At 45.1% G+C, this 17,055-nt stretch overlaps 1 protein-coding gene across 11 annotated transcripts in view; it reads left to right on the top strand.

Moving 5' to 3' along the window:
• Positions 1 to 17,055, top strand: part of MYO9A (myosin IXA) — a 191,262-nt gene that overhangs the window by 48,984 nt on the left and 125,223 nt on the right. For all 11 annotated transcript variants that reach the window (XM_062612105.1, XM_062612104.1, XM_062612102.1 and 8 more), the window contains exon 3: positions 15,908 to 16,002. In XM_062612105.1, the coding sequence (XP_062468089.1) occupies positions 15,908 to 16,002 (95 nt within the window). The remainder of the gene's footprint in view (positions 1 to 15,907; positions 16,003 to 17,055) is intronic.

The following is a 17,055-nucleotide window of genomic DNA, read 5'->3' as shown; positions in this document are numbered from 1 at the left end:
AGAGCAGTGCTGTCCATGTATCTCCAAACTGGCCTGGGCAGTGGTTTCTGTGTGGCACATACAGCACAGTAAGGCTCATTTCCCACCCCACTTTCCCCCCTCCCTTGCTTTTCTTTTTGTCAGATTGAATCAAATAATCACCTCCTCCTGCTTCTTATCTCAATTGCCACTGTATGTTTGCTTTAAATCACAATACTCTATTGCCAGAAGCTTTAGATTAGCATTAGAGAGGGAAAAATAATACTGTAGAGAGAGCAAAGCCCTTCGAAGACTTGCATGTGAGGTATGCCCATGGTAGGTCATCTGCCATTTCAGTTGCCCATGCACCTGGCCAGTCAGTTCTTAAATCACCCATGATTTACTCCTCGTGTTTGCATCATGTGGGTGCTTAAAATGATAAATAACTCCAGTCCTGCTCCTCCGCTTAAGCCTCAAATCACAGAAATGAGGATGCCCGTTTAATTTTACGAGTGATACACAGTGATACTTCTTACATGTGCATGTGCACAAACTTCTCTATTTTAATGTTCTCAGTACAAGTGGGCATCCAGGAGCTGCTAAACCTGGTTTAATCCCTAGCCTGGGCTGCTTCTGGAGGGATTACGGCTGCTAGTATAGGCATTAGCGCTGCAAGACAGGAGCAAAGCTTTCCAAAGTGCTTACACAGCATAAAGAAACTTTGCTGAAGCCTTTTGACTTGGGCGCTGCTTTCTCCTCTGGGCTGCAAGGGAGAGAACTGTGGCTTCTAGAATTACATCACAATTAGGATATTTGTAATAATAGAGAGGCAATATAAATAGCCTCATGGCAGAAGGGAAATAGACGGGTAATGAATGGGTGCGACCTGCCTGTTGCTGTCTTGGTTTTGCTTTCTGGCTCGTGCAAGCCTTCCCTCTGTACCACATCTGGTTTTCATCTGCTACAGGAAAGCCAAATACTTTCAATAAAACCAGGAGAAAACATGATGCTTTACCCCCCCCACCCCGCCATGTACAGATGTTAGCCTGGGTTTCAAGCAGAGCTATTAATGAATTTGGTCAGCCTGGGTTATTGACAGCGTGGATGCTGACTTGGGTGGTTGAGTAAGAGCATCAGCTGAAGGGCAATGCAATTAGAGCTTCATGAGGTCTGAAGTGGTAAATAACGTGTGCTGAGGTTGCTCTGAGTTCTGGTGCCTGCCCCAGCTGATGTCCCAGTGGAATGCTGAAGCGTGGAGGAGATCCTGCTGGTCAGAACAGCCTTGTTCCAGCGGGACCAGCTGCCTTGGCTCGAGCATTAAGCATGCAGCAATAGCAGCACTGCATTAGCATGTGACAGAGGTACATGGCCTAAATGGTCAAATACCAGATATATTGATACAAAATTAAATATGTAATATATACATGAGATATAGTAATAGAAAATACACGTATAACATGAGATGTATAAATATCAAATAAATATAATGTATATTTCCATGAAATGCATAAATTGAAAGACATATATTATTTCCCTTTTATCTGCCCCTCTAAGTGTGACTGAAGTTGTCATTTAGGCTAATTTGAAGGTTTAGATGTAGTGTGGGTCAGTGTCTGCTCAATCTCCAGCACATTAGCACCCCCCCAGCTAAGTTTTTAAATTGTACTTTATTGATCTCAGGCTTTTAAAGAAGCCCAAAAGCTCTTAGTGAGGGCTTGGTGGTGTGCAGATGGAGCATATGTCTTGCTACGAGCAGTATTGGCCTGAGCAATTGGGTATTCCAGGAGTAGGCAGTAATTCCTTTCTCCATTTAGACCTCAGAACTCATCAGCTCCTGCCCCCACTGGGGTTTTGTTGCTGTGAAAGCTTCGTTAAGGTATAATTATGAGAAAGCAAAAGATTGGAAGGCATGGACTAGTGGAAAGCATCCCTGCCAATGGCAGGGGGTTGGAACTGGGTGAACATAAGGTCCCTTTCAGCCCAGACCAGTCTGGGTTTCTATGATTTCTGGTTTTCAGTATTACGCACGTCTTCTTGGCAAGAGAAATGTAGCTAGGAGAGGGAGCCTTTTGAATAACTAGGTCACTTTACCTGCTAGCTTAAGGTGTAAAGGATCTGTGTGAGTCTTCAGGAGCCAGAAGTTTGCATTTTTACTTTAATGGTTGTAATTTTAAAATTGCTTTATGGTTATCATGATGAAAGATGTGAACTACTCATTTTTCCAAAGGGTTTATTGAAGTTTCTAGCTTACAACTGGAAATTCATACAGTAAAAGAAGTTTGAGCTTACTATTAAGGAAAAACGCAGATAGGTTGTAGTTAACTTTTAAGTAAGAAGTAAAATAGCTTTGAGCTTCCTGTTAGGTTTTCTATTTGGAGAAAAACTCGTGCATTTCCATCCAGTTACAGAATCACAAACTGGCTTGGGTTGGAAGGGACCTTAAAGCTTATTTTCATTATTGCTTCTAGCCTGGGAAATACTTGTTTGAAATGTGGAGCTCACCACCTGATAAAACCCATCAGCCCAAATCGTGCTGCTAAAACTCAACCCCTTGCACATATCTCCCCCAGCTTTCAGTTTCCATGAGGAGCCCTAAAAGCCACCTCTCTGCAGCAGAGCCCACGACACCTAAACAGGCACCTAAATAAGGACCAAAGCCAAAAATCAGCAGCTACAATTTGAGTACCTGCAAAGTAAAACGGCATTTCTGTGAACCCTTCAAGCCTCCGTTCTGCGTGGGCAAGCAACAATACTGAATATCTGCTTCAGAGCAAGTAAATAGGAGTTCAAGTGCTAGCACCTTGTTCTTCAGTTCTCTTGGTCGTGGCTCATGTTGCACTCAGCCTAATGAAACCATCAATGCTTTGATGGTAAAAGCACAAACCACAGAGTGTTTCTGGTGTTGGTGCTGCAGTGCTTGAGGAGAGCTCTCACCGTGCCTGACCTGCAACCCTGAGCTGCCTTTGAAACCCTGACCTTCAAAAGCTCTGAATTTTTTCTCTCACATTATTCTTTTCTTCATTGTTCTGCTGGAGCCAACCCATATTTTCCATTGCATAGAATCATAGAGTGAATCACAGAGTGGTTTGGGTTGGAAGGGACCTTAAAAATCATCCAGTTCCAAACCCCTGCCATGGGCAGGGACCCCTTCCACTAGAGCAGCTTGCTCCAAGCCCCTGTGTCCAACCTGGCCTTGAGCACTGCCAGGGATGGGGCAGCCACAGCTTCTCTGGGCACCCTGTGCCAGCGCCTCAGCACCCTCACAGGGAAGAGCTGCCTTATATCTAACCCCTTTTTCAGTTTGAACCCATCAGTCCCTGTCCTATCACTCTGGTCCCTGATGAAGAGTCCCTCTCCAGCATCCTTGTAGGTCCCCTACAATCTGACTTGACTCAACCCACATTTGATCTGACTTCCCCCCCGATTGCCAGATCCACATTTCATTGTGCTGAGGAGCAAAGGTTCTTCAGACAAGGCTGTGTGTCTGGGGTTGGGAGCTTGCAGTTGTTCAAAAGGAGTTATTTTATTTAGGTGTTCTATTTCTCAGTGCCATCCTATTCCTTGCCATTGAATGAGATAAGTTCTAGTTTAATTTGGTGCATCCTGCTGTGACCCAGGGCTGGGGACTTGGTTAAGAGGATGCAAAAGGTGAAGAGTTCCCACTGGGTGCTTAAACGTGTTGATAATTCAATGTGGAGACATTCTGACCTCTTTTTACCTATTACAAGTGTTACCTTTGAAGCATTTGTTTGCTGGAGTGGCACTGGAAGAATTGCAAATGGAGTAATAATCCCAAACCCACTTCTACCATAACGTTTTAGGCTGGCTCGGGACCTTGGTCTGGTTGGGAATAGGATTCCCCATGTATTTATGCCATGTGCCCCAGGGAGCAGCACAATACAGATGGGGACCTCTTAGGGTGATGTTGGTGCTCAGCATTGCTTATCTTCAGTCTTTGATTTTGGAGCTCCTTAGCACTAATTCCACCCTTTCCCCCCCTCCTTTTTTGTACATAGTGTGGGATGTTTTTTCCCTTGTCTTGTTTTATTTTCCACCTGGATTTTAATTATAGTGACTTTAGACAAGGCGGATGAGGAATTTTCAGTAGCTCCCATCTACCTGGATGCCATCCAAGCAGAGAGCCTTGGAAGAAAGAGCAGAAAAAGGAGAGATGAACAGGGTAAGAGCCTCGCATCTCGGATGCCAGAGGCCGGGTGACCAAAGCCTTCCTGCTGAAATCCGGCCAGCACGAGGTAGGACAATTGTGCTGCTGTTCTCTTGGGGGCTTATAAACAAGAGGATGGACTCGGCAAAAGAAAGAAAGGTTTCTTTCTGTATTTTTCCTTTCTGTCGGTTTTTTAAGCTTCCTTTTCCATCCTTCCTCCTCCTCCTGCACTGCAGGCAGAGCTATTTAGGAAAGAAAAGCGGGTTTCACATGACTTTAGTTTTGTAATGTAGTGTTTTTCTTGATGATTAAAGTCATTAAAGGAATAAAATACCCTCTCTTTAAAGATGCAAACAAACCCTCCTTAGCTACCACTTTGAGGATGATGTGTTCTTTAAGGGAGAGATCTTTCAGCTCTATCCCCATAAAACCTTTCCAAATTGCTCCAGCCCATATGTGCTGAGTCATTTTGACTGTACTACATCGCTCGAGTGGTCCTTTCCTTGGTATACTGAGCAGCTTCCCATCTGGGAGGTGTGTAATGAGAATAAACAGATACTGTCTGTTGATGGTGACTTTATAGCTGTATGTATATAGAGTAAAGGTTTTAGAAATGGATAATATGTGATGGAGAAAGTGAGAATCAGGATGTAAGGATCCAGCCTTTTTTTCCCACTAAGACTGATACCTCCACATAGATGTGCTCTGCTGAGTTTGATTTAAATCATATAAACTGTGGTTCTGTCTTAATTGAAGGGAGATCCAAGACATCAGAATTCCATGTTTTGACGTGTCCTTGGCTTTTATCAACACAAATATCAGGTTTTGGATCAGGCATTATGAAGTCACCTTCACCCTCTGGAAGCTCTGTGCATCATCTAAGGGCTGTACCTGGAGAGCTGGGAATGTACCTTTGGGCATCACCCTTCTGCCCTCAGTCCTGCAGGGAGGAATGCTCTGGTGCTCTACCATAGAATCCCAGACTGGTTTTGGTTGAAGGAACCTTAAAGATCATCCAGTTACAGCCCCCTGCCACAGGCAGGGACACCTTCCACTAAAGCAGCTTGCTCCAAGACCCTGTCCATCCTGGCCTTGAACACTGCCAGGGATGGGGCAGCCATATCCCTGCTCCAGGAGCAAGTGCTGCAATGCCATCAGCTCCTTTCCTTGCAAATGCTGCTTCATTTTTACCAACCAAACATCATTAGTAATGCCCCACTCTTCGTTCTGATGTGTTGCTGCACTTTAGGTCACCACCTGCTTCCAAATAATAACTGAAGGTGTGTTTTCGTGTGGGTTATAAATGATATATTGTGCTCAGCACAGGGAGTGCTTGTGTTTCCCTTCCTTTTTCACTTCCTTTTGCTTCTCTGTTAAAAGATCCTTTTTTCACATTGAATCAGTTCATTGGCTTCATCTGATGAATCTCTTGCTAAAGTTGGCAAAGAATACTCTGAATTTGTCCTTTGCAGTTTGGCTCAGCCTGGCAGAAGATGTGTACCCAAAAGCTTCTTGGGTTTTCCAGCAGTTAACCAGTTCATCTGGTTAAAGGTAATATTGCAGCTGCCTACAAAGGGTCTCCCTTCTCTCTGTATCCCAACACAGCTACAACGATAGCAGCATCAGGCTGTGGTTTTTGTTTATTTATTTACAATATATTAGTTACAGAAGAATTACCACAAGGTTTAAACACACTGTAGTGATTCTGCAGAGCTTGGAAGAAGAAATGCTGGTCTGAACTGCTGGGGAGCTTGCAGGGTTCTTGCAAGGGGACTTGTACATCGTTTGTTTCATTACACAGTGATGGAGGCAGCCATCTTCAGGCTGGGGAGCAATTGAGAGGGTTCATGAGGCTGCAGGGTGGCAGTTGAATAGTCCTGATCCAGCTCCGGGGCAGCAGCACACGAGGGACGTGGAGCTGTTGGAGCGAGGCCAGAGGAGGCCATGGAGATGCTGCGAGGGCTGGAGCAGCTCTGCTCTGGAGCCAGGCTGAGAGAGCTGGGCTGGGGCAGCCTGGACAAGAGAAGGCTCCTGAAGGGGAGACCTGAGAGCAGCTCCAGTGCCTGAAGGGGCTGCAGGAAACCTGGAGAGGGGCTTGGGACAAGGGATGTAGGGACAGGCCAAGGGGAATGGCTTTAACCTGCCCGAGGGGGGATTGAGATGTCCTTTCCAACCCAAACCATTCTGTGATTCTGTGATTCTACTATTCTAAAAATATTGGCATTAGTTTTGCGCAGCATTCTCTGCTGTGTGGAAAGTTGGAGTACAAAATCTCACTGCATTTCCCTTAATTTTATTAACGCAGGGCTTTCTCTTTGGTTGGATTTTCGTTTCTTTTTAAAACCAAAGCACTGTTCTCAGAAACAGCGGCTGTGGCTGTATTGGAGAGCATTGCACAGTCCTCCACAGGGGATTTTGGCAGGGTGGGCTTTGCAGTGGAAGCTCATCCCCTGCTTGGAGTCCTCTTGCATGAGAAACTGAATTACAGCGTTGTGGCACGGGACATGGGCTGCTCTGTGCTCATGTGGCAGCTGGTCCTTGATCTGGAGGTAGTGATGGTTCAGTGTCACCTCTATCCATGGCTTAGTAACCTTCTCAGTTCATAGAAACCCTCTCCATTATGACTCCAATGCACCCCCATTTAATACGTGTGGAAAGGTGACAAGCAAATTGTCCTATTTTGCGTTACTTAATGGCTGAAAATACACATTTTAGCCCTTGCCTCCTCTCATAAGACAAATATCTGATAGGAATATGTTAATTTTTGAGACTCCTTTTTCACCTCCTGAAAAGAATCAGTGCTTTTTCCTGGCCCTTACCAGATATTCTGGTTGCTGATAATTACTCAATGCTATGCATCAATCCAATGAGATCATTAGTTCTTTCAGTGGTCTGGCTCCTGCAGGTGCCGTGCTCCATCACCATACTTACTAGTAAGCATTTTTAAGCTCTCGTTTCATCACTTGAACTGTGCTCAAAAGAGGAACAGATATTTTTATGGATCAGTCGGGCATCCCAAGCTGCCTACTGCTACTGAAACATTGCAAGCACTGGAAAACATGAGCCTGGCTGAGTTGCTGTGCTGTGAGTGATCCTGACTGTGTCCGATGCATGGAAATCTGATGCTGCAGCATCATAGCACTTGAAATTGTGGAATTGCATCCAGAAGAGTTGCAGATTATTCCTATAATCCCCCAGAAGAGCAGGGAAGGGCTGGAGACGTGTGTGTGCACGTTTAATCTTGTCCTTAACTCGTGCTGTGTTTCACATGGCAGATAATAAATGTGGGGTTGATGGTGTTGATTTAATGGGAGAGCTCTGGTAGGGTTTTGGTTTTCAGAGGGGAGGGTGTGTATTGTTTTTGTCTGCAGCTAGTAGAAAGTAGCTGAGGTCTAAGAGGAAGGATAACAGAGGCAGAAGCCAAGCTGGCTCTCATGTTACAGTGCTGTGTTTTTGTTGCTGCTAACGTGTTTTTGTTTTTCTTCATTACACATATTTCTCTTGGGAAAAGCAGGAAAAAATATGTGTGTAAAATATACATGAGGTTCCAGATGGGAGACGTTACGATGGAGACACTTTCTCCTGCCTTTCGGTTTGTGACGTTGATCCTGGGGACAAGAAAACTTGTACCAAGCCAGAGCAGTGAATGCTTCAGTGTGTTTTAGTGTGTCTTGGGCTGTTCCAAGTGTGCAGTGGGAAGTTCAGACTTTGTCTCTAAACATTTATCGCCCTGTGTAGAATCATTATATGGAAAACAGGAAGAAAATAGGGTCTTGAAGGGACTTCTGGAGGTCTTCTCCAGGGGCTGGAGTGTGTCCAAGGATTGCACTCCACATCAGTTCCCTCTCTGTAAATGAGAGGCTGGTGGTTGGTGAGGAAGGGATGGAAGCTGCTGGGGAGATGCCTCTCCAAGGGATGAGACTTGCCCATGGGTGATGGTTCGCTTCTATGCTGAGCAGTGGCTCTTGGCTCTAGCTGAGGTTGACGTTGTGTTGGAGATGCTCATCTTCAGGATCTCCTCAAACATTGATGGCTTGTTTCCAGACCTGCACTCGGGCTGAAGGTCCACAGCTCCACCACCCCAAGCAAGCAGTGTTGCTTGGATGAGCCATCAGCAATGCACCCTGTCACCACCAGCTCTTCAAACAAGTGACTCCCAGCTTCAGCAAGCACCTCTGAGTGCTGCTAGAGACGTCGAAATGCAACAGTGGAGATGGGAGCTTGTGTACTACAGAACATGTTGTCCTACAACGTTATCCTAAGAGAATGTTGTCTCCTGCATGGCTGTTTTTACATAATGAAATTGCGTCCTAAAAAACAGTTCTTGGTTTGGCATGTTGTGTGTTGCATCATCCGAAACATCAACGCTTCCAAGACCAACGTGCTTCTGCCAAAAAGACCCAAACCATGTTACTTTTGGAAGTACATGAAGCCATGGGTGAGGACAGCCTTTCTGCAGCTGTCTGTAATGCTCAGTGCACTAAAAAGTTATGGGAGATGCTTCAAAGGCAACATTTTACCCTGTCTGCTGCAGAGCACTGAAACACGTAGATGAAACATTGAAAGCCAGCCTGGGCTACACCTGCAGAGCATGAGCAGCAGCTCAGGAAGGGGATCCTGCCCCTCTGCTGCGCTCTGGGGAGACCCCCCCCTGCAGCCCTGATCCAGCTCTGGGGCAGCAGCACAAGAGGGACGTGGAGCTGTTGGAGCGAGGCCAGAGGAGGCCATGGAGATGCTGCGAGGGCTGGAGCAGCTCTGCTCTGGAGCCAGGCTGAGAGAGCTGGGCTGGGGCAGCCTGGACAAGAGAAGGCTCCTGAAGGGGAGACCTGAGAGCAGCTCCAGTGCCTGAAGGGGCTGCAGGAAACCCGGAGAGGGGCTTGGGACAAGGGATGTAGGGACAGGCCAAGGGGAATGGCTTTAACCTGCCCGAGGGGAGACTGAGATGAGCTCTTAGGCAGAAGCTCTTCCCTGTGAGGGTGCTGAGGCGCTGGCACAGGGTGCCCAGAGAAGCTGTGGCTGCCCCATCCCTGGCAGTGTTCAAGGCCAGGTTGGACACAGGGGCTTGGAGCAAGCTGCTCTAGTGGAAGGTGTCCCTGCCTCTGGCAGGGGGTTGGGACTGGATGAGCTTTAAGGTCCTATCCAACACAAACCAGGCTGGGATTCTATGATTAAGAGTATTTTTTATCAGTCAGTGTTCTATGACTGCTGTTTTGTTTCTTCCATAGTGCTCATTTATGACACTTGTTTTGCCTACTGAGGGAGCATGAAGACTCCTCCTTAAGCCATGAGTTGTTTTCAACTGGTCATTTTATTGCTCTGGGATGATTTTATTTCTCTATTGATATGGAGATAGCATTTGAAGCACTGCTGAAGGAGATTTTGCTCACTCCTGGGACCTGTCAGACATCCGCTATCTCCATTTGATGTAGTGAAGCTTGTGCTTTGGCTGCAGAATATAAACACTGGGTTGGAGAGGCAGTGTAATAACACCGAGCTTCCCAGCTTCATTTTGGGATACTTCTGTAAATCCCAAGCTGAACCCAGGCTGAAGAGTTTGTTTTTCCACCACAATGTTTGCTGGCACGCATCCCTGTGTGAGTTTGCTGGAAAACTCGTGCCTTTGGCTGCTCTTCCCGGGGCCGTCCACCCTACGTGTAAAAGAATAAATAGATGAGCAGAGGAGCAGGGATGTGAGCCAGAGCTTATGGATTTGGCAGCCTCTGTCTCCAGGACCCATCCGTACTGGCATTTGCCTATGACTGTCTGCCAGCTGAGCTGGATTTTATTCCCTGTTACGGCACTTGAGTAGGCAAACTCTCGCTGTTCGGGAAGAGGACTTAAGCACGAGGCTTTGGTTTGGTTTTGGGGTTTTGTCTCGTTGCGTTGTGGTTACGTGGTAATTCCTTTGTTTTCCAGAGTGTTGCTTAAAGGGAAGAAGCTGAAATGGTCTGATCCCATGCTTAAGTATCGGAAATGGAGGAATATTCTGCCAACATTGAAGCATTTGCCAGGAATGCAGATGCTAAATCCTGTTTCTTACATAGCTGATAGAGCATCTGCATCAGCAGAGCTTGAAATCTCCCAAACGAGTGTGTGTTGTAATGGCTTTTGTAGTACTTTAGCTAGGTTATCTTACTCTGTAAGTGTATTTATTGGTGCTCTTTATTCCCATTACATACACTGGCACTTTTACTCAAGTAAATTGGCACCAAACCCTTCTCCAGATCAGTGCTCTCCCATTAAAAAGTAATTTTTCTCCCATATTTGTACTAGGGAATGTGAACCCTAAATGCACAAAGTCAGGTGATCTTAACTGGCCCTGTGTTTTAAGAGAAGTGCTATGAAAGATGCATTCCTCAGTGCTCCATCCCAGGATAGAGATTGGATTCAGCTCAGAGGGGAGAACTGCTGTCCTCAAATAGCCTCAGTGTTGCAATGGCCAAGGAGGTTTAGTGCAAATGTTTTACAAAAGTGGGACATTTTTAGTTGGCATAAACTACCTGTAACAAAAATGCCCTCCAAAGATTATGAGGAGTGTTTTAATCTTCATAAATGCAACCATTGCTACATTTGTTTGGAGATTTAGATTGGATGTTAGGAAGAAGCTCTTCCCTGGGAGGGTGCTGAGGCGCTGGCACAGGGTGCCCAGAGAAGCTGTGGCTGCCCCATCCCTGGCAGTGTTCAAGGCCAGGTTGGACACAGGGGCTTGGAGCAAGCTGCTCCAGTGGAAGGTGTCCCTGCCCGTGGCAGGGGTTGGAGCTGGGTGAGCTTTAAGGTCCCTTCCAACACAAACCAGGCTAGGATTCCATGAAAATTACAAAATTTTAGTATGCTATTTTGTTTTCCTTGTGGTTTTTTTTCTTTTGGAATGAAGATATTTGTGATTTATTATTATTTTTTCATGCATAACATATAGAATATTGGGGGGAAATTGCCTTCAAATCTGGATGTAAATTAGAGGTGATGTTTAGACTCAGCACTCTTGTGGAAGCCTACGCTATAGGTGAAGCATGTGATGCACGTCTGACTTTGTCCTCACTGTTACATCCTTTGTATCATGTCCATCTCACTCTGGCTCTAGCCTCATGCTGATGTTGTTTGATGGTCAATAGAGTTTTCCTGTGGTGTTGTCTTTAGTGCAGTCCCTGTGCATTAGCACTTGTGCATCTTGTGGACCCTGCACCCATCTTGTCCTTTGCCAGCCCCTCTAAATGCAAAGATTTGAATTCACAAATATTCTTTTTGGTTTCCTAAGTTCAGATGAGATGTTGGTTTCCCTGACTGGCGCTTTGAGTTTTCCACCTTGCTTATCCAGTTACAAGTCATTCATGCTTTATGAATGCATTTGATTCATGAATTCCAGTATTCACAGTGATCCAGGGAATATGAGTCCTCCAGTGGGGTCTCTTCCCTGATACTAACCTATTTCTTGGCCCAAGCATAAATCAGCATGGCTAAATCTTGCTCCCGGTCCCTTCAGTGCCCCACAGTGGAATATAACTATGAACATATCTATTCTGCAATGGCATAGCCTGTATTGCGATTTAAGCAGTTGACTTGCCTCGTATATATTCATGATTTGGCTTTCTAAACAAATTTAATTTACATTTCAAGTATATAAGAAACCATTTAAAACCACATTTATTAATATGTTTCTCTTTCTATATAGCAAAGATAAAATAAGAATGTGTTTATTTTTCCCTCAAAGGGTGGTGAATGTTAGAGGCTCAGTTGAGAAGGGCAGGGCTGGGGGCCTTAAATACACCAGCAAGAGCACATCATTCCACTGGTGCTTTCTGCACTAGTGTTAGTAGGCGCAGAAACTGTTATGCCGTAGGGGAATGCAGCTGCTGTTCTATAGGGGAATGGCATTCAGTTAGGATCATCTATCTGACAGCATCTTTTTGCCATTGCTGTATCAGAAGAAGTCACTGTGGTGTCTTCCTAGGTCATAGAATGATTTTTCCTTCCATCCACGATAAGCATCTCTTTGTGCAGGAGGTTTGTAGGAGGCAGCAGGAATGGAGCTGCTCATTGCTCTGCCTTCTCTAAATCATTGAATCCCCAGTGCTGGCTCCAGAGGGATGCTCGGCTCCTACAGAGGAACGTATTGAATTTTGTTGCCTTCAAAATGTTGAGCCTTGGCCAGGAAAAGCTTTGGTCTCCCCGAGAATTTTAGGAATGCTGTTACAGAGTTTTGTCCGTTGAGCTGCTCAGCAGCTTTGAATCAATGAGTCAGGAAAGGGAAGTCATACGAACAGAAGGTAATTTGTTTTAGGAGAGCAGTTATAACTCATTTTGTGTTTTCTGAAGCTGAACTATTGTGTTATGCCCTGGTTGCAGAAGGACGTGGTGTATTCTTCGAGTATGGATCGATTAGGCATGCAGAAATGGAATGAATAGCACTGTTCTTCAATAGCCCAATAGTTCTGTTAATGGAACATGCTGAGTAAACCAAACGAAGCTGCATTAAGTTGTCTCAAGTTCAACATCGGGCGTCTCTTTAGCTACTGGTTGGCCCGTCACCAGCGTGTCTTTGCCATAGAGGCAGCCTTAAGTTTTAACAAGCTGTGATCCAAAGAGCTTTCTCATTTACATCAGCAATAAAGAAGAATGCCTGAAAGAGGGATATTATGGGTTATGATTTCTGTAGGCGTTCGGGTTATAAAATATAATGTGGCCTGGCATGTTAATCCAGGAGAAAGCTCATAAAAGAAAGACAACTCTTGCGTTTCCCACTCCTATATTTGAAATGTTTTCTCCTGACTCTAAATGTTACTTGTTACAGGATAAAAAAGGTTTATTCCTGGGTAAGGCTCTTTTCTGAAGCTAATCCTAATAAATAGATCTTATTTCTCTACCTGTGCTATTACTTAAGGTGTAAGCACAGGGAACCGAAACAGAAAATCCTTTTAATATTGCTTTTGGCTTAAATTCTGTATTAAATTATATGAAAAGGTGATGAAAATAGGGCTGTCTTCTGTTTGGTGTGCTGAAGTTCATGGTGCTGCTGGCTTGTTTGTTCTCAAGCGAGTAACATTAATTAAGGATATAGAAACTTTATCATTTTGGCTTATGTCGTGGTTAAAACCCAGTCACACAACTCGTTCACTCTCTCCCAGTGAGTGGTGCCGGGCTGAGAGCAATCGAGGGCCCCCCCCCTGGGGCTCTCCCCTTCCCCGCTCCCGTGAGGGATGGGGAGGATCGAACGAGTGCAGCTCCCACGGGTTGAGACAAGAGCAGTCCAGCAACCAATGTACAACACAAATCACCACCGCTACCACCACCACCACCAATGGTAAGAGAAAATAACAAGGGTAGAGAATACAATAGCACTGGCCAAGAAACGAGTCCGACCCAGAAGCCCGTGTCCTTCTGGCTAGCTCCCAGTTACCTCCCGGGCATGACGTGCTGTGGTGTGGAATACCTCTTCGGTCAGTTTGGGTCAGGTGTCCTGTCTCTGCTTCCTCCCAGCTTCCCCTCCTCCCTGGCAGAGCATGAGGCTCACAAAGTCCTTGGCCAGACCAAAACATCAGGCTGAAAGTCAAAACACAGCACTGCACCAGCCACCAAGAAGGAGGAAAATGACTGCTACTGCTTAGCCCAGGACAGCTTAACACAATGTCTTGGATTAGAGTGGAGCCTACTGCAGGGAAACATTGTAACGTAATTAATAGAATTGAAAACTAATATTAGATTGGCTATAAGGAGGAAGTTCTTTACTGTAAGGGTGGTGAGGCACTGGAATGGGTTGCCCAGGGAGGTTGTGAATGCTCCATCCCTGGCAGTGTTCAAGGCCAGGTTGGACAGAGCCTTGGGTGACATGGTTCAGTGTGAGGTGTCCCTGCCCATGGCAGGGGGGTGGAACTCGATGATCTTAAGGTTCTTTCCAACCCTAACTATTCTATGATTCTACAATCGAAATATCTCTATAAATATATAGAGATATATAGCTTGAATGTCAACATATTCTGCTTTTTGCTGTGTCTCTGCTTGCTGAGATATCTGAAGGACAATACGTAAAAATGTTAATCATAGATTCATAGAACCACAAAATGGTTTGGGTTGAAGGGACCATAAAACTCATCCAACCCCCTGCCTAAGATCTGGTATAACTTCTGCCTAAGACCTCACCTCAATCTACTCACTTCAAGCATGGAGCCATTACCCAATAAATAAAATAGCACTCTGACTTTTTTGCAAAAATGCCTATTTCTGGGGGGAGGATGCTGGGATTTTCCTTGTTGGAGAGTTTTGGAGGCTTGAATGGTCCCCCAGAGGTGTGGGCATCTTTGACACCCTCTGGAGTGTGGGGTAAAGGTGGGGTCCTAGGTGTGGGGAGGATTTTTGGGGGGAAGAAGCAAAAACCAACTGTGAGCAGCCTGAAAAGAAATGAAGGCTCTGCAGGGGAGTGTTCCTTAGCTGTGTCTGAAATCATCTTTCAAATATAATCTGCTTGCTCGGCAGGTTTCGGCTATCCCAGAACTCGTTTTAGTCAACTAAAGTGAATTCATATGCAACAGCCTGAGTTTAAACAAATCCCTGTATTCAAATAGGGGGAAAACATCACATTGTTATTCTGGTAGCAAACCTCCTTTGGTTCTTAAATCATGAACTCTAACCAGATTGCTAACTAGATGTGCTTGGGAAGATAAAAGTAGGCATGGGAGCGCCCACCACGCAGGTACCGAAGGTGTCACATGCCAAATGTCAAACCTTCTCGCCAAGGTTTCACTGAATTTACCCTTCTTTTTTGGCTTTTAATTGCAAAGTTAAATCTGAAAAGGTCATTTGAAAAGCTCCAGATTATAGATGTAAAGCTCTTTTTAATCTTTTCTAATAAATAGCTGAGTGGGGAATAAATCAGTTGGGAGCTCGAATCTGAGCTCTAATATTAAGCCTCAGCACAAAATGTCCGTACACAAACAACACTTAGAAATTATCTTGTGTATAATTACCTTAAGTAAGTTTGGCTGAGAAGAAAAGGTGAATGATTCTCAAAACTGGTTTATAAATGAAACATTAATTGGAGCTGTCAGCTTGACAGATCCTGTCATTGTGGGCTGGATTATTATTAGAGTCCTTTGGGCACCATTGAAAACACCAGTTTTCAGAGGAGCTGAGCATCGGTTCTTACAGGTTCCCAGTAGCTCTTCAGAGATTTCTTTTAAATGGCAACAAATGACTCCTTATATGAGGTACCTCGCCGAGGCAGGGGTTTAATAAAAGCTTTGCATAATAAAGACTTAAAAGCATTTTGATTTGGGAAAAGCAACGGCAGCAAATCGAAATGGCAGTGTCTGAAATGCTGAAAATACTCTGGGTTATGCTGGTGCAATATATGACATTGTCTAACATCTGAGTAGCCTTCAAAGCATTTTTTCCCTCTTAATTCCATGTATAATTAAAAAGCAGCTTCCTCTAGCTCATTAAAATTGAGAGTCTTGTCGGAGCACTGTACTTTTCTATTTATTTAAATGAATAAAGCACAGCCTTAATGCAGCCTATAATAACTTCTACTACTAAATCTCTTCTTGTACAGCTAACACTTTATTTTTAAATAGTGTTTATCTGCCCTTCATGAATACCAAACTGGAAATGAATATGGTCCCCATAAGCTCATCATATTATTTTATAGAGCATTCAAATGACTTTCACCATATGCTTTTCATTAAATCTACACTGAGAGCAAAGCCCCAGAGTTGAGTTGCTGGTGATGTGAATGTAAATAAGGTCAGGTGGTGGCTTTTCCAATGTAATGATGGCATCTCCCTCTCTTCACAGGCTTTTGGAAATGCAAAAACGGCCCATAACAACAACTCCAGTCGCTTCGGCAAATTTATCCAAGTGAATTACCAGGAGACGGGCACCGTGCGAGGGTGAGTGGCATCACGTTGAAGATGCTGTACGTGCTTTTATCTGCACACAGAGCCCGAGCAGGCTGAGGTAGGGGGTACACAAAGAAGAAGGTTCATTTTTTGGACCAGTGTTTTTTCCCAAAAGGGAGAGAGAGGAAAAAAACCACCCTAATGTTTTTTAGCATATCTAAGTCCATTGGTATGAAAATGTTGGTGCATCTGAGCTGTACATTGAGGTGTGAATACACCTGAGCTGGCTTCAAGCCTGTTGAGCTCTCGTTAGGATATCAACTTCATAATTATGATGAAATGGAAGTTTTCCTCTTAAAACAGCAGTTAAGGCAGGAAAGGGGAATGTTTTAGCTAGGCTGGGTTAGGGGTCTGGTGCATATGATGGAAGCAGAGGTGGAGCGAGCTGGCTTTGCTCAGTCCCAGGGGGGATTTAATCTCCAGCTGCCCTGTGGGTGTAACAGATGCCATGGAGCCTTGATCACTAATTCCCCATATGCTTCTGTCTCTGCCCTGAAGTCTCTCTTTAAGCCAAGCCTGGAACAGTTAAGGCCACTTCCTCCCCCGTTACAAGAGACGCTTGTCTCCAGTGTGGTTCTCCACAGTTTATCTCAGCATCTCTGCTGCTACCCAAAGCTCTGAGAATCACAGAATCATAGAATCATAGAATAGTTAGGGTTGGAAAGGACCTTAAGATCATCCAGTTCCAACCCCCCTGCCATGGGCAGGGACACCTCACACTAAACCATGTCACCCAAGGCCTCGTCTAACCTGATCTTGAACACTGACAGGGATGGAGCATTCACAACCTCCCTGGGCAACCCATTCCAGTGCCTCACCACCCTAACAGTAAAGAATTTCCTCCTTAGATCCAATCTAAACTTCCCCTGTTTCAGTTTTAACCCGTTACCCCTTGTCCTGTCACTACAGTCCCTAATGAAGAGTCCCTCTCCAGCATCCCCATAGGCCCCCTTCAGATACTGGAAGGCTGCTATGAGGTCTCCACATAGTTTTCTCTTCTCCAGGCTGAACAGCCCCAAATTTCTCAGCCTGTCTCCATACAGG

This window comes from Pezoporus occidentalis, unplaced genomic scaffold (genome assembly GCF_034315485.1).
Source record: "Pezoporus occidentalis ecotype Australia unplaced genomic scaffold, CSIRO_AGI_Poc_V1 ctg159, whole genome shotgun sequence".
Classification (NCBI taxonomy): domain Eukaryota; kingdom Metazoa; phylum Chordata; class Aves; order Psittaciformes; family Psittacidae; genus Pezoporus; species Pezoporus occidentalis.
This window is presented reverse-complemented; position numbering and strand designations above follow the sequence as displayed.